This window comes from Helianthus annuus, chromosome 13 (assembly GCF_002127325.2).
Source record: "Helianthus annuus cultivar XRQ/B chromosome 13, HanXRQr2.0-SUNRISE, whole genome shotgun sequence".
Lineage (NCBI taxonomy): Eukaryota > Viridiplantae > Streptophyta > Magnoliopsida > Asterales > Asteraceae > Helianthus > Helianthus annuus.
Window position 1 is genome coordinate 93,550,377 of NC_035445.2, and position 25,517 is coordinate 93,575,893.

Consider the following 25,517-nt stretch of genomic DNA (forward strand, 5'->3'; position numbering starts at 1 on the left):
AAGATGATCCAAAAGTAAATCCACAATAAAAAATAATCCAAAAGATAATCGAAAACCATTCAATTTTCCAACAAGCTCTTTTAAATGAAAGTGTACGGTATGTTTAAGCCATTTGAGTGTTGAATACATCAACTATTTTCGTTTCATACAATATTAAATAAGAATTTTTAGTTACGAATAATCATAATATATAAAAATTACGTAAGATAAGTAACATATATAATAAAAATAAGCAACAAGCCAGACTAAAATAACCCTGAGCCGGTACCGGTTTTACGTTTCAAACCGGTATACCGGATTTTACCGCCGGTACAAACCTTATGCCATTTCACTTAGTTACCGGGGTGTTTCGTACCGGATTTACATCTGAAAACAGTAATACCGGTATAACCGGCCGGTATTTACCGGTTTTTAAAACATTGGGGTCGGGTAAATGGGTATATCACTAAATCCCAAACCCGTCCCAAACCCGCGAAAAAAAATAAAAACTATTCCCAAACCCGATTAACCGACCCCAAACCCGTCCCAGATGTGTCGGGTTTCGGGTTTACCCAACGGGTTCGGGTTTGATTGCCATCCCTAGGTAAGAGGCACGGATATATGAGTTGACAACGCATCTTATACAATATAATGAAATTGTCACAACATTAATTGTGTTAGAGACACAACTAGATATTAACGAAAGGAGCTACTCAATATTGACTTGTTAAAATTTCGACCTGAACCTTGCCTAAAAGAGCTTGAGCTTATGCTGAGACCCATTAAATAAACGAGTTTCGATTCGGTGACCGAATTGACTTGTGACATGTCATTTACATAATTGTATCTAAAAATATTTTTGTATATAAAAGTATGATAAAATTCTTTAAGTAACATCTTATGTATTTATTATGTTATATATATAACTATAACTTCTTGAGAACTATTATGAGCTCAGAGAACTCGTAAAAACTCCATGTAATATTTTTTTCGAGTTATATGCAAACATGTTTATATATTAATAACATCAATGGAAATTTAAAAATAAAAAATAAAAAAAAATTACGTCTTCAACAATTTACATGTGTGCAAACCTAATTTACACCTATGTAAAATGACGTCGTAACTTTTTTAAAGGGCCAAACTATCCACACACCAATTTTGCCTATCTACACACTTAAAAGGTGATTTTTGTCTTTACATGCACACTCTGCAATGTCGAATTGTGGCCAAAACGGGGCGTTTTAGTCCGATTAACCAGACAAAGACTGACGGGTGTCTGACGGGTCTGTTGTCCGGACCAAAACGCCGAGCTTTTGCCGCGTTTTGGTCCTGTCAACCAGACCGGGTATCAGTCTTTTGTCTGGTTGACAGGACCAAATCGCGGCCAAAGCTCAGCGTTTTGGTCCGGTCAACAGACCCGTCAGACACCCGTCAGTCTTTGTCTGGTTAATCGGACCAAAACGCCTAGTTTTGGCCACAGTTCGACACAGCAGGGTGTGCATGTAAAGACAAAAATCACCTTTTTGAGTGTGTAGATAGTGAGATGAGTGTGTGGATAGGTACACTCTTTTTAAAACATGTGTAGCTTTTTGCATACACATTTTTCAATGCCTTTTTTTTAAATTCCCATTAATGCTATTTTTTTGAACGGCTATTTCATTAAACAAGGGCGACTAGCCAAACGCTAGATCCAAAACAACAAGCACAAAGTAACCAACGTCACAAAATAAAATTACACCAATTCCTCCACGACAATTCCTTACTCGGGGATCTATTCTTTATCCATAAGAAGCCGAGCGATTTCATGTCTTCAATGATCTTGGAAATGTTAGTATCCTTGCTTGAAAAACTGAGCTCGTTTCTAGCTTTCCACAAGCACCAACAAGCCGTCAAAATAATGCCTTGAATAAATTTCCTTTTGACTCGATCAGTCCTTATGCTTTTGTGATAACCAATGATATCCCTAACCGAAAAGGTGGAAATATGAGGAACATCACACCAAGTGCTTATCGCTTGCCATACAATTAAAGAGACGTAACATACTGCAAATAAGTGAATAAGTGTATTAACATATACATCCCCAACTATAACTATATAAAAATGAGTGTAAAATGTATATAAATAAAACAACTAATAATAAATAATAAACTAGTTGAGTATAAGAACACCTCAAGCTTAAAAAAACTACAAAACAAACACGCAGGTTTAAAAACAAAGCTATAAACAACCTACACATAACATTTCCTAACTTACACTAGGGTTGTTCACATGGCTGAAGCTCGGCTCGATTTATAATCGAGCTAGCTCAGATTTAACCAAACCAGTTCAACTCGACTTGTTAGACTCAATTTAAAAAAGAGAATTTAATATATATCTTTCAAAATTAATTTGTCTAAAATAAATAATTTTCAAATTTCAACCAAATACAAAACAAGTTAATAACCATTTTAATCAACCCGCAAAATGTTATAGATATTCAGTTGCACACCTAACTACCTGCAAATAATAACCATTTTTTTATAATACATTATATTTACATAAAAATAACGTATATTAAAAGTAAAATGATCCGAACCAGCCCCAGCTAAGCTAACGAGCGAACAATCCAGCTTGTTATGAACCGATCAGTCTCAAACCGAGTCATATTAAGCGAGCTTTTTGCAAACAACCTCCGAACCACAAACCTTTTAGACAGCCCTAACTTACACGAGTGTAGTTCTGCTTAGGCCGGAGGGTGTGGGGACTCCATCGCGCCACCTCATCACCTATAGCGTCTAGGGGCGCCATACACCCACACCCACCATGTTAACAAGGGGGGCTATAGAAGAGGGCTCCATCATGTTAACACCAAGAAAGAATGAGATGTTTAGGTGGGGTCCACTTGATTTAATCCAATGAAATATATTTTTTTTTAATTTTGTTTAATAGGGGGCTTCATTCCACACCCTGCAAGTTAAAAAGGGGTGTGATAAAGCCCCTGACTGACATAGATCATACGTGTCGCTTACGTGGCCTGATAAAACCCCTTAAGGGCTCCAACCACACCCTCAAGCCTTAGCTCGACTCAACTCGACACGTTTACCCGTAGTCACATGGTTCACCATTACTCATCACAAGGTTCATCATGTTCCGAATCTTATAACAAATTTTATACACTACCCATTTATTACTTTTAACCATCCAACGACACCGTTACGTCATTCCTCACTTTCCTTCCTTTCCTACCCCATATCGATCTCTCATCTCCGGAGAACCACCGCACCCCACCACCCACAACCACCGCACACCCTCTCTCATTCCAAAGTTTGCTACTTTCCTCATTCACACTTCAATTCCCGGTACCCTTTAACCTTTGTGTCCCCAATTGTTCATGAAATTATCTTCTTACAATGAACTTCGAGCTCTCAGACAGCAGTGGTGAGTAATCTTTGTTCAAGATTGTTCAAGATCACGCCTTTATGTTATGTTTATACGTCTGTTTGTGTTGTAACACATTGATCGAGAAAACCCTTTTCGTATTATGTGTTAATTTGTGAACTGGCATTAGGGTTTGTTGTGAAATTGTTTGTTTGGTTGTTTTGTGGATTCTTGCTTGTTAAAGGTTGAAGCTTTGGGTTAAAAGTTAAAAGTCTTGATTTGAGGTTGGATAATTTTGTTGGTTTTTGGGATTTTAGGGTTTAGGGTTTGATCTGAATTTAGGGTTTGGATTTGAGGGTTTGGTTGCACTGTTTGGATTGAATTTAGGTTTAGATGTAGTAAAAGACTAGAAGCCCTAATTTGAAAGCATCTGATTTGTGCAAATCAGTTAAGATTTTTTCTTGGATAACCCTAATAAATTTGGTGCATGTTTATCACTAAATGATCAGATTATTACTCCATGCTGAACAATATCATGCAGATATAGTTTTTGTTAGCTTAAAATATAGGAAAAATTACAGGTTTTGTCCTTTATCTTTATACCACTTTTCAGGCGGTGTCCTTTTTAACGAATGTTGACAGGCGGTGTCCTTTACTAGGTATTTTGTTACAAGTTTAGTCCTTTACACCCAACCCAGTTAAAAAACCATGTTAATTGTTGGGTGTAAAGGACTAAACCTGCAACAAAATACCTAGGTAAAGGACTAAACTTGCAACAAAATACCTAGTAAAGGACACCGACTGTCAACAATTAACAGGGTTTTTTAACTGGGTTGGGTGTAAAGGACTAAACTTGCAACAAAATACCTAGGTAAAGGACACCGCCTGTCAACATTCGTTAAAAAGGACACCGCCTGAAAAGTGGTATAAAGATAAAGGACAAAACTTGTAATTTTTCCTAAAATATATAAAGAGCATTCAAGAATAGCAAACCTTTCTCATGAAAACGGACATCGGAACATTATTTGAGCACTTTATAACACGATAGGGTTACGTTTCGTCTCGCAATAAAGGAAGCTACTTTAAAAGGAAGTTAAATAAATACGCAATTACGCAAATGATTGAACGGACGTCAACGTAACTGTATGTCCATGTTATTCAAGATATGTTTGTCGAATTTGCTCTGATCAGATACCTTTTATAATTCAACTAACTGATGAAATATGTATAGCATGAGGAATAATCGTAGGCCCCTTAGGTATATTCTATCTTTATGTTGTGAAAAGCTAAAAAGATCTAAGCTCTTTTGCTCCAAGATTCAGAGTGTTTGTTTTTATCTTTTTATGTTTCTTTTTCACGGATATACGTATATAAAGAATAAAGATATAAGTTTATCTGGTTACGTATTTTTACAAATGGTAGTGCATTAACAACTATTACTTTTTATTCCTTTTTTGTTATATTTACACACATACATATGTCTATTTGTGCCCATGGCATTATAGCCTAGTGGCATCTTGGAGGTGGGATAAGGCTTAGGGACCACTAGGTCGTGGGCATGATTCCCACCAGGGGGTTTTTCCCAGATTTATTGGGTTTCCACCTGAATTGGTGTATAGACATTATTGCCTAGTGGAGATGGATATGTCATATGATCTGGTGGTTCCGCTGGTGGCACGATGATACTTCAGTGGTCCATCAGTGATCCAAATTTGCCGTTCAAAAAAAATGTCTGTTTGTGTTATTAACCCTTGACAGAGAAAACCCTTTTCGTATTGCGTGTAGAATGACGAACTGGTATTAGGGTTTGTTGGGAATTTGTTTGTTTGTTTGTTTTGTGGAATCTTGCTTGTTAAAGGTGGAAGCTTTGGGTTTTAGGGTTTGATTTGAGGTTGGATAAGATTGTTGAGTTTGTGATTTTTGGTTTTGGGATTTCAGGAACAGATGATGATCTTCCACCGCCACATCAGCAGAAATTCCGAAGTGCGGGCCCGGGTACCGGGAACGGAAGAACTATGGCTGTTGGCAATGCTCCATTTCCAAGAATTCAAAACGATATGGAAACGCAAATCCACCTTATAGAACAAGAAGCGTATAGCTCGGTTTTGAGAGCATTCAAAGCTCAGTCCGATGCTATCACATGGGTAACCTTTCGAATAACATCCAACTAAAAAACATTGTCCGTAAACGGTTTGCGATTATTCACACGCGGGTGGATTATTGCGATTATTCACATGCTTATAACGTTATTTTAATCGACTTTAACGCACTTATTTGATATGGTACAGGAAATGGAAAGTTTGATAACGGATCTTAGAAAAGAGTTGAGAGTATCGGATGAAGAACACCGAAAGCTTTTAGCTAGAGTTAACAACGATGACATCATCAAGAGGATAAGGTATATATTAATTAAGCATCAATAACTTCATATGATTATATATCTATATTAATGGCAATTATATATATACACATATATATATTATGTTATCGAACAGGGAATGGAGGAAGACAAACGGGGCGCAACCTGGCACGCTAAATAGTCCTACGGTTTCTGCATCACAAAAGAAACAAAAGACGTCCCATTCTGGGCCTTCATCGTCGTTGGGCCCACCTCCACCCACCCTCCAGCAGCCATCGTCATCAGGCTTGAACCGTGGCTCTGGTTCAGGGTTCAGGGGAAAGAAGCCACAATCTGTAAGATGAGTTCCTTAAGGGTTTTTTTTTTTTATTATTTTTTTTTAATGTTTTTACCGAAGGCACCGCTTATCGGTAAAATACAAGAAAAAAGGCTAAAAAACTTAAAAAGCCCTAATTTTACTTCTAGTGAATTGAAGTTGTTTTTTTTTTCAAAGATTTGGATTAATATTGTAATAATGTTGTTTACGCAATTATATAGAATTAGGGTTGCAAACGAATCAAACGAACACGAACAAGATCTTGTTTGTGTGTGTTTGTTAAGGAAATATATGTGTTCATGACCTGCCCATGAACACTTACCGAACGAGATTTTTTGTTCGTGTTCGTTCGTTAAGGAAATGAACGTGTTCGTTCGTTAAGGAAAACAAACAAACACAAAACTTATGTTCATGAACACAAATGAAAACAAACAAACACAAACAAGCGTTTATGAACAGAATATATAATACACTGATACTTATTAAATATTTTATTTGTCGGGATTTTGAAGTATTTAAATAAAATATAAAAATGAAAAACATTGATGAACTATTGAACACAAACGGACGTAAACGAACATAAATGAACGAACGCGACCTCTGTTCATGTTCATTTATTTTACTAAACGAACGGAATTTCCACCGTTACTAATCCTAATGTGCATGACTTGCCCATCTTGCTACGTCTATATCCCCCCTAATATATCCGATGCGTTTTAATGAAGTCTTTGCAGTATGGTTCGGCAAGTTTCAACGGCAGGGAACAAGTTCCTAAGCAGGGCTTTGATGAAGACAACAACTCCGATCCGTTGATTGGGAGGAAGGTTTGGACAAGATGGCCCGAAGATAATAACTTCTATGAGGCTATAATAAAAAAGTTCAACCCTGTTGAGGTATGTGTTGATTAGAACATGATATTGGCGATAGTCTAAATGGGTCGATCGGGTTGTAGATAATAAGAATATATTGTTTCGGTATTAATCGAATTTGGTTTAAAATATTTACAGGGTCGTCATGCTCTGGTCTATGATAGCAATACGCCGAATGAAGCATGGGAATGGGTTAATCTTAGAGAGGTTTGTATCGACATTTTAATCTTTTTTTAGCAAAAATTGCTAAGGGCTTAATGGCTAATAAAGCAAACCTAGGGGTGCAAACGAGCCGAGCCGAGCCCGAGCTCGACCAGGCTCGAGCTCGAGCTCGATTAACTTATAAGAGCTCGGCTCGATTCGAGCTTCGTTTATAAAGCTCGAGCTCGGCTCGTTTGTATTTTCTCAAGCTCGGGCTCGGCTCATTTTTTAGCTATTAATTAATATATTAAATAAAAATAATATAAATGATAGACTTCTTAGGCTCGCGAGCTCGATAAGTGAAGCTCGGGCTCGGGCTCGTTTACTAAATAAGCTTATTTTTAGGTTCGAGGTCGGCTTGTAAACAAGTTTAAATAAGCTCGGCTCGACTCGGCTTGTTTACACTAAGGCTCGATAAGGCTCGACGAGCCTAACGAGCTTCACATGCGAGGCTCGAGCTCGGGCTCGACAAACAAACGAGCTTTGTTTTGAGGCTCAAGCTCGGCTCGGCTCGTTTCGAGCTTTTTCTCGAGCCGATCTCGAGTAGCTCGCGAGCGGCTCGGCTCGTTTGCACCCCTATAAATAACTTTGACGTTGGATCTTTTCAAAAGAAAACGTTGCGGTTTCAAGGGGTCCATAAAGGATATATTATTTAGTCTCTAAATCTTTCCAATATATGTTTGTTTTTTTATAATAGATATCTCCGAACGACATCTGTTGGAAATGGGAGGACGTTGGGGTTTCAAATAGAGGTGCGCGAAGTGGATCGGGCCGCGGGATAAAAGCTTCAACACCTCGTGTTGGGACTAATTCTGGTTCCGGAAGAGGTAGACCGATCGCAAAGGGTCAGTCCAAGAAAGAAGCACCCCAAAAAGAAAACGGCGTTGCAAAGAAACCTTTGAACACTATCGAAATACTTCACACCGATACCCTTGTTAAAGAGGTACCCCCCCCCCCCCCCACACACACACACATCACTAAAAGGGAAACATCAAACAATCATTGGTAACCACTTCATGAATATTATTTCCTAAGAAAAGAGTATTTATCAACGAAGTTGTATTTGCAAAATATTTACATAAATAGTAAAAACTATGGTTCTAAAAATCCCGACTAGCATCCGATTAGTCGCGGCGTTAATTGCTAGTCGGAGTTTCACCGAGTAATTTTCCTCTAATCGGCCAATAAATCGCTTGACGGTCAATGGCTCTGTCCTAGGATAGGCCAAAAATGTGCTGTTCCAGACAAATTCCGGCTAATTACCGGTCAAATTCCGCTCATTTTCCGGTCAAATCTTGTAAATTTCAGTGATTAATCTTGTTTACTTAAAAAATCATCCGACGAGGGGTTAAAACTTGTTTTAATTACACATAAAAAGGTGTGCGTATATATATAAAAATTAAGATTACATATAAAAATCCCAATCGATTAATCCCAATTAATCGCTAATCAGTATCACACCGGCCGACTACCTCCTAGTGATTCTTACAACACCGGTAAAAACTAATACGATAAGATGGTTATTAAGAATAGTCTTAAGGGCCATTTTTTTATATTTACTTATAAAGAAACATTAATGTATATTTTTTTATGAGTGAATTGCAAGTTTTGTCCTTTATCTTTAGGTCATTTTGCAAGTTTTGTCATTTATGTTTAAATTTGACGAGTTTTGTCCTTTATGTTTAAAAATCAAGCACGTTTTACCCTTTATGTTTAAAAATCAAACACGTTTTGTCCTTTATGTTTAAAAAATCAAGCACGTTTTGTCCTTAAAAATCAAGCATAAAGGACAAAACGTGCTTAATTTTTAAACATAAAGGACAAAACTCGTCAAATTTAAACATAAAGGACAAAACTTGCAAAGTGGCCTAAAGATAAAGGACAAAACTTGAAATTCACTCTTTTTTTATTCATTAAACCTTTTATATCATTTTATTCAAATAAACTAGATCAATATTGTGTTAACAAAAATTGTTTCAGGTCAATTTAGCCCGACCCATTTCGACATGTACCAAAAATCCCCAGTCTCGACTCTTGACCCATTAACGTGCACCCGAACAATCCATTTTTGACATCTCGACTCATTCCCGGTTCATGCAAACATTACTATGGTGGCAATAATCTTTCTTGCTTTTGTTGACAGTTAGACAAAGTGTTCAGTTCAAGCAGTGCTGACCCAATGGACATTGAGAAAGCCAGAAAAGTGCTGAAAGTGTGAACTTTTTTTTTTTTTTTTTTTTCATCACCCATCACTTTTCTTGGATTAATTTAGAGTGAATTTCAAGGATTGTCCTTTATCTTTATACACATTTTCAGGCGCTGTCTTTTATGTTCAAAATTGACAAGTTTTGTCCTTTATGTTTTCATATCATACACGTTTTGTCCTTTAGGCCTAACCCAGTTAAATTTGGTCATGTGCTTTACAGCTCAAAGCTTCTGCAACCTTTGAATTGACAAAAATGTCCTCATGTGCAAAGCACATGACCAAATTTAACTAAAAAAACTAACTGTGTTAGGCCTAAAGGACAAAACGTGTATGATATGAAAACATAAAGGACAAAACACGTCAATTTTGAACATAAAGGACAGCGCCTGAAAATGGGTATAAAGATAAAGGACAATTCTTGAAATTCACTCATTTATTTATTACTATACTAATTTTTTTTTTTTTTTTTGTAATTTAGGAGCATGAACAAGCCCTTCTGGATGCTATTGCAAAGCTTGAAGGTGCCTCGGATGGTGAAAGCGGTAATAATTGACTAATCAATCACACATAGTAATATGCATAAATATTGTATAATTCGGTCGGTCCCCATCAAAGATTTCTGCTTCAAATATGTAAATAATCAGCCACTTTTGGCTTAACATCACTAGTTATTATTCGATTTGACGGATCTCTTTTTTATTACCTATTTTTTTATTTGTTTACATCCCTTTCCTGTACAGTTTTATTTTTATTTATTTATTTTTTTTACCAGAATGTCGATAAATTACAAAAAAATCATATTGAATTGTTTTCTGTGTTTTTCATGTTTCGATATCCGAAGACCGTGATCATATATCAAGCAAACATGAAGCGGGTGACGGTTCAGATGGCGTTAAAGCGGCTGTAGAGGATCAGAAAAACGTCGGTCAAGACTTGTTGCAATAATCACTTCAAAAATCATGTGATGTACAATGTCTGTCTAATATATTGTGATTAACTGTTTTGGTTTTTTTTTTGTAATTTAATGTATTATGCTATCCTTCTGTCATCTATAACTTCACATGGCTTGTTTGTTCTCTAGCTTGTGCAACATAACTTGTTTATGGTCAACTCATGTGTTGACCCGTGGCGGCTTTCTGATCTTTGAACTTTATGATGATGTGGAACTATGAACTTGACCTGCACACATAATTACATGAAACACATAATCAGCGATGCAGTTAACGCTGTAAAATATCGGATATCGGTCAAGGACCGATATTTGAAATATAGGTTATCTCGGTGGGATATCGGTAATTTTAATATAATGCAGAATTTATATATATAGCAATTTAACACCAATAATTCAGTGATATATCGGTTATATCGGTCAAATATCGGTGATATATCAGTTATATCGGTGATATATCGGTTATATCGGTCAATATCGCCGATAATATCGGTACCGATATTTGACACCGATATTTTACTAAGGGACCGATATGACCGATATATCCCCGATATTAACTGAACTGCATATATAATCAGAAACGCGTATTTGCTTAGGGTTTCGGTTTTACTCGGTAAATCGTCGTTAAAAAAACAAAACATATTTTCAAGGGGGTGTTTGGGATTGCTTATTATAAATTTTTATCTAAACAGTTTTAATAAAACACCTAAATGGCTAAATTCTACTCAAAACTGTTGATTATATATAAACAGAAAATAGTTATGATAAGCACATAATAAACACCCCTAATTTGATGAATTAGTAGCCAAACACATAAATTAAAAGATCCATTACCCAACTTATAGATCTGAAAATCTATAGATTAATATTTTATACCCAAATCCAAAAAAGAACAACAAACTAAAAAAAACCAACTTTGATTAAAATCTCAACAAATTACTCAAATTTTAACAATCTTGAAACCTTTAAAAAAAAAAAAAAAAAAAACCCAACTTTGATCAAAATCTCAACAAATTACTCAAATTTTAACAATCTTGAAACCTTTAAAAAAACAAAAAAAAAAAAAAAAAAAAAAAACCCAACTTTGATCAAAATCTCAACAAATTACTCAAATTTTAACAATCTTGAAACCTAAAAAAAACCAACTTTGTTCAAAATCTCAACAAATTACTCAAATTTTAACAATCTTGAAACCTTAAAAAAAACAACTTTGATCAAAATCTCAACAAATTACTCAAATTTTAACAATCTTGAAACCTTTAAAAAAACAAAAAAAAAAAAAAAAAAAAAAACCCAACTTTGATCAAAATCTCAACAAATTACTCAAATTTTAACAATCTTGAAACCTAAAAAAAACCAACTTTGATCAAAATCTCAACAAATTACTCAAATTTTAACAATCTTGAAACCTTAAAAAAAACAACTTTGATCAAAATCTCAACAAATTACTCAAATTTTAACAATCTTGAAACCTTTAAAAAAACAAAAAAAAACAAAAAAAAACCCAACTTTGATCAAAATCTCAACAAATTACTCAAATTTTAACAATCTTGAAACCTAAAAAAACCAACTTTGATCAAAATCTCAACAAATACTCAAATTTTAACAATCTTGAAACCTAAAAAAACCAACTTTGATCAAAATCTCAACAAATTACTCAAATTTTAACAATCTTTGAAACCTTAAAAAAAAAACAAAAAAAAACCAACTTTGATCAAAATCTCAACAAATTACTCAGATTTCAACAATCTTGAAACCTATTCCACAAGATCCCTAATGTATTTTCCCCATAATAATACCCAAAAATCTATAAAAACTAGACATAAACACAAAAGTATAAAACCATAACAGATTCTTGAAACATATGAACAACAAGAGTAATCAATATGAAACACATAACAAAAAGAAATAACATGCATAAATTCTTGAAACCCTAATAGTCAAAGGTCAAAGCTTTATTACCTTTACATGGAATAATAACAAACCCAGTATTGAAAATGGGTAACCCAACAAAGCAGAGCCACAAAATTCTTGTTCTTGATCTCCTCAAAATCATCATCTTTTTTTTTTTTTTTTTTTTTTTTGCAGGCTGAAAGATTGTGTTCATAGTTTCAGTGAATCATTAGTTTTGGTTATAGAATATAGATACATCTGTTTTACAATTGGCAGACTGGTGTGTGTGTGTGAGAGAGAGAGAGAGAGAGAGAGAGAGAGAGGGGCAAAGAGGTTGGGTGATGAGTAGACCTAATTTTAAGATAATGGGTGTTGTAGTTTTGTAGTGGGCTTTTTCTTTTTTGTTGGTATAAACTGATTGGCCTTGTAGAAATTGTTATATTGGTTTGTGTGCAATACTTTAATAGTTTATACTTCATTGTTCATACTTTATGTTATATATACTTCCTAGGAAACAGAACTAATAATTTATTATAAATATCAAGGAGTAGTGTTCTAGCGGTATCGGGATGACTTTCTTTAGGAGAGGTGCTTGTTGGAGTTAGGGTCGTCCAAACCGCTCGCCGCTCGCTCGGAAATTGCTCGTTCGATTTAAAGCTCGGTTGAAAACGAGTCGCTTTGCTCGGTTCGGTTTGTAAACGAGCCAAGCATCAGCAAAGGTCTGCTCGGCTCGGCTCTATTCGGTTCGGCTTGAATTATTATTTTTAGTTAGTATGTATACACATAGTGTGAGGTTCAGAGAGAACACTAAAAAAGTGAGGAACCGGGGAACACTTTTAAAAATTTAACTTAACATGTTAAAAATTAATTTCTTAAACATCTTTTTCAACGCTTCTCCTTATATATACTTGTAGAAGCATTTTTAATAAAAAAAAATCAAAAACTAAAAATTATAAAAAAAAAACAATTAAAAAAAGGCTAAAAATTGTTTTTTTTAGAAAAATTATTTTTTTTATTCGACTAGTTTCTCCTCCTTTTTATAAAGAAAAGCGCTGAAAAAGTTTTTAAGAAAATTGATTTTTAACATGTTAAGTTAATTCTATAAGATATAATTGTTTTTTAAACATTTTTTTATATTTTTAGTTTTTGATTTTTTTTATCAAAAATGTTTCTACTTGTATTTATAAGAAAAAGCGACGAAAAAATTTAGAATTTTTTTTAACATGTTAAGTATAATTTTTAAGAGTGTTCCCCCGTTCCCCACTTTTTTAGTGTTCCCTAATGAACCCTCCCCTATACACATATACATATATTATATATGATATATATACATAACATCATTGTTCGTGCAATATGAACATCATCTCATTGACCACAACATTGTTATTCATATGAAAAATATTATGCCATGAAATTTGTATGCTTTTTTAAAGACATAAAAACTTGAGACCCAACATTGTCACTATCTTTCCCCGCAAATTTTAATCGGCACACAGTTGTCAAAATCGCTCGACGCTCGCTCAGAATATTCATTGCTCGGAAAATATTCGTTTGATTTGAAACTCGGTTTTAAATGAGTCGCTCCGCTCAGTTCGGTTTGTAAACCAGTTAAGCACAAGCAAAGGTCGGCTCAGATCGTGAACAACCCTAGTTGGAGTCTCCATTCGTGACAAAATGTCATGTGCGAATCGGAGGTTTTATCACAGAGGCCTTCCGGCGGTGAGTTTCGCTGGAATTGATGACGGGCTTGGTCACCAGCGTTCTCTGAATCGCAAACGTTGGTGGCCTTTTATCTATGGGTGTACTGGGATGACCGAGCTTTGTTGGACGTTCAAAAATAATAATTTAATATCCACAAAGAAAAATTAAGGAATAAGGATTCGAATTATAATGTATTATAATAAAACAAAGGAATATTGGATTTTAATAATTCTAACGTTTCGTCGTCGGCTGCTAACAGTCTCAACTTAAAAAATAACCATCAGTAGTCCCAACTATTAATATATTGGCTTCCAATAGACCCTAACTAACAGAACCCTAATGTCGTTAGTCTCCGATCTTGGCGTGGGTCCGGGGGCAGAGCCCCTAGTAGCGGGGTCCCAGGGGTGGCAGCCCCTGGCGGGGTCTAAGGGGCAGAGCCCCTGGCTGGGGTTGAATTAATTTTCCAGAAATTAGCTTATTTCGAAGACAATAATTCGTAGACAGAATTCACAGACAATTCACAGACAGTTCACAGACAGTTTTATGTGTCCATTGCGTTTTAGAAATAAGAGAGTTTTATGTGTTTTCTGGCTATTGCGTTTTAGAAAAAAAAACACATTTTTAAGTATTTTTAGTTATTGCGTTTTAGGTAAAACACATTTTTGAAGAGTTTTTAGTCATTGCGTTTTAGGTAAAACACATTTTTTAGGTGTTTTCAGTCCATTGCGTTTTAGAATGAGTCATTTTTAAGTGTTTTCTGGCCATTGCGTTTTACAAATAAGACATTTCTTTGTGTTTTTTGGTGCATTGCGTTTTAGGTAAAACACTTTTTTATGTGTTTTTAGTCCATTGCGTTTTAGAAAACAGACATTTTAAGTGTTTTCTAGCCATTGCGTTTTACAAATAAGACATTTCTTTTGTGATTTTGGTGCATTGCGTTTTAGGTAAAACACCTTTTTATGTGTTTTTCAGTCCATTGCGTTTTAGAAAACAGACATTTTAAGTGTTTTCTGGCCATTACGTTTTCCAAATAAGACATTTGTTTGTGTTTTTGGTGCATTGCGTTTTAGGTAAAACACATTTTTATGTGTTTTTAGTCCATTGCGTTTTAGAAAGTACATTTTCTTTTGAGTTTTTAGGCTATTGCGTTTTAGAAATAAGACATTTCTTTGTGTTTTCTGGCCATTGCGTTTTACAATTAAGTCATTTCTTTGTGTTTTTGGTGCTTTGCGTTTTAGAAAAATGTCCTTTTTTAGGTTTTTTTGTTCATTGCGTTTTACGTAACTGGGTTTTTCTATTGCGTTTTACGCAACTGGGTTTTAATTTTTTTTTTTTTGAAAATATTGCAATAGTATACTTGTTTGAAAGATAAAAAACACTCGTTTTTTGGTGCAATTTTTATAGTCGTATGAAAGAGTTATTAACGTTTAAAAAATGGGGGGAATTGGAGGAGAGAGAAACTATTGGCTTGGATTGACTAGAATGCCCCTAAACAAACTCACGCGCCTCTTTTATTCCCTTCAATTTCTCTGATTTAATCTTAGCTCTTGATTAACTAAATGGATGGTCAAGATCACTTCCTAGCCTTCCTAGCCAAATAAACTTCCTATTGTATCTCCACCCTAAGTAAGTATATGGGAAAAATACCAAAACGTCATTTGACCTAGTGGTTTTACCAAAATGTCACTCTCAGGCGTCCATGGAGAGACGCAATAACAAGGGGATGCGTCCGATTGACCATCGATTGCGTCCTTTAGTGTGGTGTTGACACGTGTCCGACAAGGTTATTGCGTCAGCGGCAGACTCCTCCAAGGGGTCAGGCAGACTCTTCCAAAGGGTCGGGCAGACTCTTTTAAGATATCTTTAAAATACTTTAAAATATTTTTTAAAATACTTAAAATGTTTTTTTTTTAAATTTATATACGCAAAGTATTTTAAAGTATTTTGAATTTATATACGTAAAGTATTTTTTTAAAGTATTTTAAAGATATCTTTACGTATATAAATTTAAAAAAATATTTAAAAAAATATTTTAAGTATTTTTTTAATTTTTTTAAGTATTTTCTTAAAGTATATTAAAGATATCTTTACGTATATAAATTTAAAAAGGTATTTTTTTAAAATTTTAAAAAATATTTACGTATATTTTTAAAGTATTTTTTTAAATATTTTAAATTATTTTCTTAAAGTATTTTTAAATATATCTTAAAAGAGTCTGCCCCCTTTGGAAGAGTCTGCCTGACCCATTGGAAGAGTCTGCCTGACGCAATAACCTTGTTGGACACGTGTCAGCACCACACTAAAGGACTCAATAGATGGTCAGCTAGACGCATCCTCTTGTTATTGCGTCTCTCCATGGACGTCTGAGAGTGACATTTTGGTAAAACCACTTGGTCAAATGACATTTTGGTAATTTTCCCTAAGTATATTTGCTTTCTTTTTTGTTTTTAATTTTTTAATTGTTATTTTTATATACAGTTACAAAGTGATGAAGCTGTTAAAAAAATTATGAAGTGATAAGATGTGTGTAAGAATGTTTATTTATTTGATTTTATACTATAAATAGTTATAGATAGATATTAGATATAAGATGTATTTAAGTAATTTTGTATAAATGTTTTGTAAATTTGTGGTTGTATTTGTAGAACATGTTTTAAAAGGTGTTTTGAAAATCTTAAAGACTTAAACTAAGAAAGTTCATTAAATTCAAATGAAAAAAATAATAAAAGAAAGTTCATTAAATTCAATTAGGTACTTGTTTACTCTATTCATTATATTTTGGTTTTTGCATTTACATTTACATTGTATGAATGTATGATAAAAAAAAAATTGGAATACCCCTGAATTATTCTTCTAGCTCCGCCACTGGGTGTGATAAGCCTTACGGACCATTAGGTCTTGGGTTCGATTCACACAATAAGTTTTTTTTTTTTTTTTTTCAAATTTATTGGGTTTCCTCCTAAATTGATGTATAAGCATTATAACCTAATGGAGATGGATATAATCGGGTATTCGGGTGGTTCCGCTGGTGACACGATAATAATCCAGTAGTCCGTCAGTGATACAAGTTTGACGTTCAAAAAAAATCTATATAATAAATACACAATATTCACCTGTATTATTTATAGGAAATAATCTATCTAATAAATACACAATAAATACAAATATACAAGCCTATTTTTACAACTTAGATACACAAATAGAAATTGTTGTGCATGACAGTTTGGCAGATCCAAGTGAGTCATAGACTCATAGATAGACATGTTCAAACAGTAGACTAAGTATTTAAGTTGTAATATGTCCCATAACACCCACAAAAATAAATCAGTCAGACAATTTTGGAGTCTTAGTAGGAGTTTGTTACGCAACCCCTTGCTAATTCTTCTTCTATATAACAACACTTGTATTCCCTCTTTCAATCACTTCATACTTCACAAACATTTCCATCTCTCTGATTAGGGTTTCTTTGTTTTTGAATTAAAAGTTGTTCAAGTTTCACTTTTGAAGGAAAAGATTGTGCGAGTTTAGTACGATCTACTACTCCGGCTGTTATTTTAACGTAAATGACAACAAGTTTTCGTAGAGTTCTTGCGACTCGACAACAAGTGCTAACCTCGCTGGCTTTGGAGGCCCTGCGGCCACTAATCACCGACACAACCTCCTCACCGTCACCAGAATCAGCCGCTGGTCTTGTTGTCGCAAAGTTCTATAAGAGGTTTGAAATTCTTAAATATACATTGTTGTTTCGATGGTTATTAGTGCTCATATTTTATCGGGAAAATTTCATATATTCTTCTCTAAACTTATAGAATATAATATTTTTTGAAGAAAAAAAAAAGTTTTTAATGCATAATATACCATTTCGTCAAGCATCAGAGGGGATATATGAAATGAACCTACTAATTAATTGGATCAGAACCACCGGGTTGGTGGTTCACGGAAGACAAAGTCTTTTAACACACTTAAGTGTCAGGTTTTAGGTCAAGTCTCAGAAGGAGCAAAGAAATTCGTTGTTAATAAAAAAATTAATTGGATCAGAAGTTTAATAAACGAAACTAAACGTGTGTGTTTATATCTAAATGATGTAACTACGTGGTGGTTTCTTAATTTATATTGCTATTTATGGCAGTAATTAGGCAGATTTGCATGATAAGATTAATTAATCAAACATTTAATCTTGCATAATTTTTTTTCTGTTATTAGTTTTTAAGGAATGTGAACACAAATGAGTCAAACACTACTGTACGTCACATATAACATGTTATTGATAAGTGTTTTAAGATAATTGAATGCAGTTGGTTACTATTTAATAGGCTGGAGGGCGTGGTATAAAGCCTCTAGGGGCTTTATCACGCTGCGTCAGATCTACCTAGACGCCACGTTATATGGGGGGCTTTAAAGCCCCTCTCTTTAATTTGTATGGTGTGGTATAAAGCCCCCCTATTAAATAAAATTAAAAAAAAATTATTGGTTGAAAAGAGGTGGGCCCCACCTGCACACCCCTTTTTGCTCGTTATCATGGTGGTGGACAAGGGTTGGCGCCCCCCTTTTAACAACCTGGGGTAGTCGATGGCGGAGAAGGGGCGCTAAACATGGATGAGGTGGTGGGTGGCGCTAAGCCACACCGCAGAGCCTTAGGATATATATATATCATATATATCATGAATGTATATATTGGTGGATCAATTTTTTTATCCGTGTTATCTAAAATATCTACCAACTTAATTTATATACTTTTTATATCTTATAGTTGTTTTTACAAGTTCTCATCTTTTAAAATACAAATTACGTCATGTTACAAGTTTTTTTTGAACGACGAGACTTCTATATATTAATATAGAAACCGGGCCAACAAAAAATTAGAAACCCGTAGGACGTTTTTGATAAGTGTTAAAGATAAATGAATGCAGTTGATTATTTTTTTTACCGTGTGATCTATCTAAAGTGTCCTTCAACCTATACACATGTCATAATCAAGACGGGTCAACAAAATGAAGTTGATAAAAAATTAATATTATTGAAAATGAAAAAAAAATACAATTTATAATTTATTTTATGAGTTCTCATCTTTCAAAAATAAATTATTACATCTTCATTCAAATAAATATACTAGGAAATACTCTAAAGAAGTATTTATAACTTTCTTAAAAAATATCTTTTTATATTATCTCTACAACGTAAATTTACACCAATAAGTCAATAACAACTTAATTTATATACTTTCTTAAAACAATATCACTTTTTCAAACGATAAATTTCTTTCAATCTCTTTTGTCTTTGGGACTTGAATCCAGGACCTTTCTCTTCCAAACCGAAGTGTGTAAAACAATATCTTTTATCACAAACATTTAATTTAGACAGTTAAGTGAATAACTGAATAGAATTATATTAATCACCAAAAAACTAAATAAACCAAACAAATCACTAAACTATAAATAATCATATGTAACCAAGATTAAACAACTACATTAAAATGTTGAAAAACCGAAATATGTTTGAAATCTTATATTTTGAGTCATATTTCCCCTTATTTGTCATTCATGAGTATGCTAAAAAGTTTCATCTTATATTTTGAGTCATATTTAAATTTCCCCTTATTTTGTCATTCATGAGTATGCTAACAAGTTTCATGAAACTATTTTATTTTTCAGAGGTATCCTTGACCAAAAGTAGCAATGGCTTCAAACAATGTCCCCTTGGAGATCTGCATGATTGTAAGAATCTCTCTTTTTTTTAAGTTCATATTTGATGTGATAGTTTATTATGTATAATAGTTATTAATAATTAAATAATGATAATAATATAATATATTTTTTTTGTTTTTTTTAAGTTCATATTTGATGTGATAATTTATTATGTATATTATAAATAATTAAATAATGATGATAATAATAATAATAATACTTATATAAAAATAATAGTAATTAATTACACGGTTGGTTCATGTGATTTGTTTTTTAAAACCAAGGGTAATAACGTAATATTACATAGCTTTAACAGTGTTGACATAAGTACAAAAACCGTAACTCAACTCAAACCACAAAGACCAGTTGTGTAATTAATCTAACTCGCCCTCATTTAAAATCTCGTTATGTTTCAGGTCCAGGTCGACCAATTTAATATTAATTTACAAATATGAGTGACTTAATAAATATTAAAAAAAACAAACTCGAGATTAAATGATTTTTAGTAATTGGTGTCTTTTTTATTGCTTTTGTTTCTCATCCCCCGTTCTAGTTAACAAAAATAATTATATATATTTGGCATGCACTTGTAACAGCCACAAGAATCGGTTCAAAACAAGCCAAAACGAAAGGTTGGAGGTTGGGGTCCAGCATTTCTTCTTCTCGGTACATAATTTGTCCTTTTAATATCCAAGTAATTACAAATCAACATTTGACCTTGCATAAGTGTGAAACTAATAATCCCTATCTTCTTGTAGCAAATCAAGCCCTCGCAACATTTGCTTTCTTTGGTGTTGGCGTCAACTTGGTGTTGTTCTTGACCCGGGTCATGGATCAAGGCAACGCTGATGCCGCCAATACTGTCAGCAAATGGACTGGCACCGTCTATCTATGCTCCCTTCTCGGAGCTTTCCTTAGCGATTCTTACTGGGGTCGTTATCTCACTTGCATGATCTTTCAAGTTATCTTAGTCCTGGTAATTACTTGTATACATCATTTGTTATACACAACTTTTGTATATATAATACAATGTGTGACATTTTACTAAATGCACCCTTTCCCTATTGTAGGGTATAAGGGGTACGTTAAGTGTCGCCCTATTTTATCAAGTTGTTCAAGCTTTTAAACGTATTAGAAATGTAAAGATTTTTAAAAACGGAAAAACTTTGTATGTATATTAAGCTATAATAACTTCATTGTTTACAAGATGTGACATTAACAATGCACCATGCTTTGTAGGGATTGATGCTATTATCACTAACTTCTTGGCTATTTCTGGTAAAACCTGCTGGGTGTGGAGATGGAGAAAAACATTGTATTCCAACATCATCAAAGGGAACAATGATGTTTTATTTATCAATCTACATGGTTGCATTAGGCTACGGCGGTCACCAGCCAACGTTGGCAACTCTTGGTGTAGACCAATTTGATGAGTCCAACAAAAAATATATCGAAAAAGGCGCCAAGGGGGCTTTCTTTGCCTACTTCTATGCTGCACTCAACATCGGATCTTTGTTCTCGAACACCATTCTCGTGTACTATGAAGATATTGGTCATTGGACAATAGGGTTTTGGGTGTCTATGGGGGCCGCAATTATAGGTTTGTTATCTTATTTGTGTGGTTCGTTTCATTATCGGCATGTTAAGGCGTCTGGAAACCCTCTGCCACGCGTTGCTCAAGTATTTGTCGCAGCGTGTCGGAAATGTAAAGTTCGTGTTGATGATGAGAAGCAGTTGTATGAAGTTGAAGGCTCGCATTCGGCTATAAAAGGAAGTCGAAAGATTCTTCATAGCGAGGAGTTCAAGTTAGTCGATAACAACTTATTTAACCTTTCTAGCATACTTTTAGTTTATATAAATTTTCGTATTAGTAGCTCGTTTAGAAACAATAATGGTACTTCTAATTTTTTTTCAATCTTCTTGTATTTTAGGTAGTTCGTTACCCTGTTATAGCTTAACTAGGTTAACGAACTTCCTACAAATACAAGCTAGAAACACCTAAAAGTACAACCTAGGAATCTTGTACTATTATTCTCTTTTGAAACAACTATTTCCAAAAGAAGAAAAAACTTTATAACCCTTTTAGTATGGGTTAAAACGACCTGCTCTAACGTTAACGTTACTGTTAACGTTTCAGGTGTCTAGATAAGGCGGCGGTAGTGACGAACAACGATTTATCAGGCCCGCATAACCACTGGAGACTATGCACAGTAACACAAGTAGAAGAAGCAAAATGCGTCATAAGAATGCTCCCAATCTGGCTCTGCACGATCATATACTCCGTCATATTCACTCAAATGGCATCACTATTCGTCGAACAAGGCGCAGTCATGAATTCCCACATTGGAAACTTCAGGTTACCAGCTGCCAGCATGTCGGTGTTTGACATCTTCAGCGTCCTAATCTGCACCCTCATCTACCAGAAAGTGTTAATCCCGTTAGCTGGACGGGTAAGCGGAAACCCTAAAGGGATAACCGAGCTTCAACGAATGGGAGTTGGTCTGATCATTGGACTTTTCGCAATGGTTGCGGCTGGAGTCACTGAGGTCGAGAGGCTAAAACGATCAATTCCTGGAGAACATACGAGCACGTTGAGTATATTCTGGCAAGTCCCACAATATGTGTTGGTTGGTGCGTCTGAGGTTTTTATGTATGTTGGACAGTTGGAGTTTTTTAACGGTCAGGCGCCTGATGGGATCAAGAGTTTTGGAAGCTCGTTGTGCATGGCGTCGATATCACTTGGAAATTATGTAAGTAGCCTTTTGGTTCATATGGTGATGACTATCACGGCTAGAGGAGATGAAGACGGGTGGATACCGGAGAATTTAAACGATGGTCATATGGATAGGTTTTATTTCTTGATTGCGATTTTGACCGTGTTTGACCTTGTGATCTATGTTTATTGCGCTAAGAAGTATAAGTGCATTAGCGTTGAGGGAAGTGATAATGAGCCGAAGAAGGAGGAGATCTAGTTCGTGAAGCGGTTTGGAATTCAGCGTTATAGGGTTTAAGGTTTATGGTTTATGGTTTTAGTTGTTGTTTCGTGTTTGGTTTGTTTTGAGACTTGTTGATACCGTTTAGAGACGGTTGAGATTGTGGTTTGGTCATAAATGAATAAATTGAGTCTTATAAATGAATAAATTTGAATAATATAAATGAGGGATAAGAAGTTATAGGGCTAAGTGTAATGCTTGAACTAAAGAGACTTATTCTACACACAAAGGAATGCAAAATGGCACAATTAGACTTCCATGAATTTTGAGACTTATAAAAGCATGTTACAGCTAACAGGGTTAAAGAAGTGTAACACCCACAATTTTGAAGACTAACTTAAAACTTAAAAACATCATATTTATAAAAGTTGTCCCAAAAATCTTCAAATTTAAACAAGAGGTTACATATTAACATTGTACCATAACCTATTTACGAGTGGGGAATAAGTCTTGGCATTGCAACTTTTAACAAAATAAATGTCATCGACGTATGAAGCAAACTCAACGAATGTGGTATGGGCATGTTGCTTCCTTGACTCGCTATAGTGTTTGCTTAGCGGAAGCTAGCTCACATGGAAGCTGGTCCCAAAGATGACGACATCTAACCTACAATGGATCTCTCGGATTAGAGTATCCTACAACATAGTACAACCCTCTTGGATGAGACTCGGGTGAGCTTCTCCATGGAGTATCCGTTAAGAAAATGTCATCGTTAGTTTTATCACGTATAAGGGGTTCTCTCTATGACCAACCTTGGACGTGTTGGAAACACATTGAATGCTCTATCTTAATGAGGGATGGGGTATTTATACTCTCTTTTCAGGATTTGCTTGAAGTCATTTGATACAAGGATTCATTTTGCTTCTTTGGAAAGACACTAAGGGAATGGTTGTCATGTCCAAGTTAGAGTATGGCCGAAGGGCCTCTCGTTAAAGATTCTGTCCCTCGGACTTTGGCCGAGCTTGTAACCGTTCTCCATGCTCTTACCTAACAAACATTTAAAGCACCTCGGCTCAATAGATTGCAAATTCTCCTTAGTATATAGCTTTCACAGCTAGAGACCACTAAATTTGTGCCAACCTGGACTTTTTCCGAGGTTGGCATATGGCTTCGCCTGGATTAATGTCGATGCCTAGCATTGAGACTCGATGTTAAGTTATTTATGGGGTGTCAACCCATAAAAATAACTATAATGAAAGTTCAAAAAAAAAAAAAAAAGATAGTTCTAATGAAAAGATGAAAACTCGTGAGAGGGTAAGAAGAAAATTTTGAGCATTGATTATGAAAAAATGATTAGTTAAGATAAGAAGTGACTATTTGATAATTAAATGAAAGTCACCTGTGGTTGGGAGAGGAGGAATTATCACGATTGTTGACTTGTAATCTAACCTCATCACTTTTTGAACTGTAAATAACTTTTATAACTTCATTCTTCTTTATAAAAACTACATGATAAAATAATAACTTTATTTTTTAACTTAATATATTGGTATATCTCAAAATAACCTTTATAAACGAGTTTGTATAATAATGTGTCTAACTCAAACGCACGTCCAATACATCATAGCCAATGTTTTAAAAATTGGTTTTTAAATTATATCAGGTTAGATTCAACCTAATGGCCACATGGCTTTTGAATGGCCCAAATGCGGATATAATCAACCACACCAATTTGTATCTTCTTAAGAGGATTTTTATTTTTGTGAACGACAACTTTTTTTAATCCCTTCGCATGTGAGACTTGAACCCAAGACTCCTTCCCCCTAAACATATGTGTTTTAAAGGTTTTTTCTTTGTGAATGGATGACCACCTCATTGGTAAAAGGCTATTCTTTTCATTTCTTTTAGGCTTGTAAACGAACCAAACGTTCAGTAAACCGTTCATGTATCGTTCGACAGGAAACTCGTTTATGTTCGTTTATTTAGTAAACGAACGAACATGAACAATTTTTTCCGTTCATTTAACTAAATGAACGAACACGAACAATGTCTCGTTCGTTCATTTACGTTCATGAATGATCGTTTATGTTCGTTCAATTATGTTCGTTTGAATTCAATCATTTATGGTCGTTTATATCTGTTCGTTTATTTAATTGTCTAACTTTATATATTACTAATATTAAGTTTAAGGGTGGGGCTCGGCTACAAAGTCTATTTTTCCTACAAAGTGTACAAAGTCATAAAACACCACAATTTCAGCCATAAAACACACTTAGAACCCACAAATAACATAGTGAAGATCACTAAAACACAATATTCAAACCCTAACAGTCCTTAAAAACTTCAAACACACCATCGTATAACTATGAATATAAAACACAGCATGATAATCAACATAAAACACATTAATATTATTCATTCGATAATCAAAGTCTTATCTTCCGAAACACAACACAAAACCCACAAATATGTTGTTTTAGTAATCTTCACTATGTTATTTGTGGGTTCTAAGTGTGTTTTATGGTTGAAATTGTAGTGTTTTATGACTTTGTACACTTTGTAGGAAAAATGAACTTTATAGCCAACTCTCACCCTAAGTTTAAAACTAATACTAAATTTAAAATTTACAAAATTTTCTTTACCATCCCATTACATGTTTTGAGTTTCCGATTTCAAAACAATCCTGGTGGAGATGGATATGATCGGGTGGTTTCGCTAGTGGCACGATGATACTCTAGTGATCCATCAATGATCCAAATTTGTCGTTCAAAAAAAGAATGAAGTTCGTGCATTGTTGATCATAATGGTGAATTGGTGATTTCAAGATGGTGCTTTAAAGTGTCTACTAGACTATAATTTAACGAATTTATTTACATTTGAAGTTCTTTTTTATGATGGTTATGTTTTAATATTCACATTTACTTTCAATTGGTGTTTCATCATTTGTGTTCGTTAACCTTTGTTTAGTTATTTTCCTTTATGTTTGCTCATTTATGTTCGTTTATGTGAAACTGCGTTCGTTTATGTTCGTGAACTATTCGTTTACACTATTAATAAACGAACATAA

General features: G+C 34.4%; 2 protein-coding genes and 1 long non-coding RNA gene across 4 annotated transcripts; 2 read left to right on the top strand and 1 right to left on the bottom strand.

Moving 5' to 3' along the window:
• Positions 1 to 3,136: 3,136 nt before the first annotated feature.
• LOC110898664 (protein EMSY-LIKE 3) lies at positions 3,137 to 10,366 on the top strand. 2 transcript variants are annotated; one of them, XM_022145477.2, is made up of 10 exons: positions 3,137 to 3,399; positions 5,278 to 5,483; positions 5,628 to 5,737; positions 5,835 to 6,033; positions 6,740 to 6,907; positions 7,022 to 7,090; positions 7,782 to 8,027; positions 9,228 to 9,296; positions 9,769 to 9,832; positions 10,132 to 10,366. In XM_022145477.2, the coding sequence occupies exons 1-10, from the start codon at positions 3,372 to 3,374 to the stop codon at positions 10,233 to 10,235; spliced, it is 1,263 nt and encodes a 420-aa protein (XP_022001169.1). In that variant the 5' UTR covers positions 3,137 to 3,371; the 3' UTR covers positions 10,236 to 10,366. The 2 variants fall into 2 exon arrangements, with proteins under 2 accessions (XP_022001169.1, XP_022001170.1); XM_022145478.2 differs by having other exon boundaries at positions 6,749 to 6,907.
• LOC110898665 lies at positions 10,213 to 12,577 on the bottom strand. Its single transcript, XR_002569540.2, has 2 exons — positions 12,202 to 12,577; positions 10,213 to 10,469 (listed from the first exon to the last, which is right to left on the bottom strand). It is a non-coding gene; the product is annotated as an uncharacterized LOC110898665 (long non-coding RNA).
• Positions 12,578 to 17,273: 4,696 nt separating this feature from the next.
• Positions 17,274 to 22,531, top strand: LOC110898663 (protein NRT1/ PTR FAMILY 7.1). The gene is made up of 6 exons (XM_022145476.2): positions 17,274 to 17,548; positions 19,485 to 19,547; positions 20,114 to 20,183; positions 20,276 to 20,493; positions 20,757 to 21,322; positions 21,655 to 22,531. Exons 2-6 carry the CDS (start codon positions 19,509 to 19,511, stop codon positions 22,487 to 22,489), a joined length of 1,728 nt encoding a protein of 575 aa, XP_022001168.1. The 5' UTR covers positions 17,274 to 17,548; positions 19,485 to 19,508; the 3' UTR covers positions 22,490 to 22,531.
• The last annotated feature ends 2,986 nt before the right edge of the window (positions 22,532 to 25,517 follow it).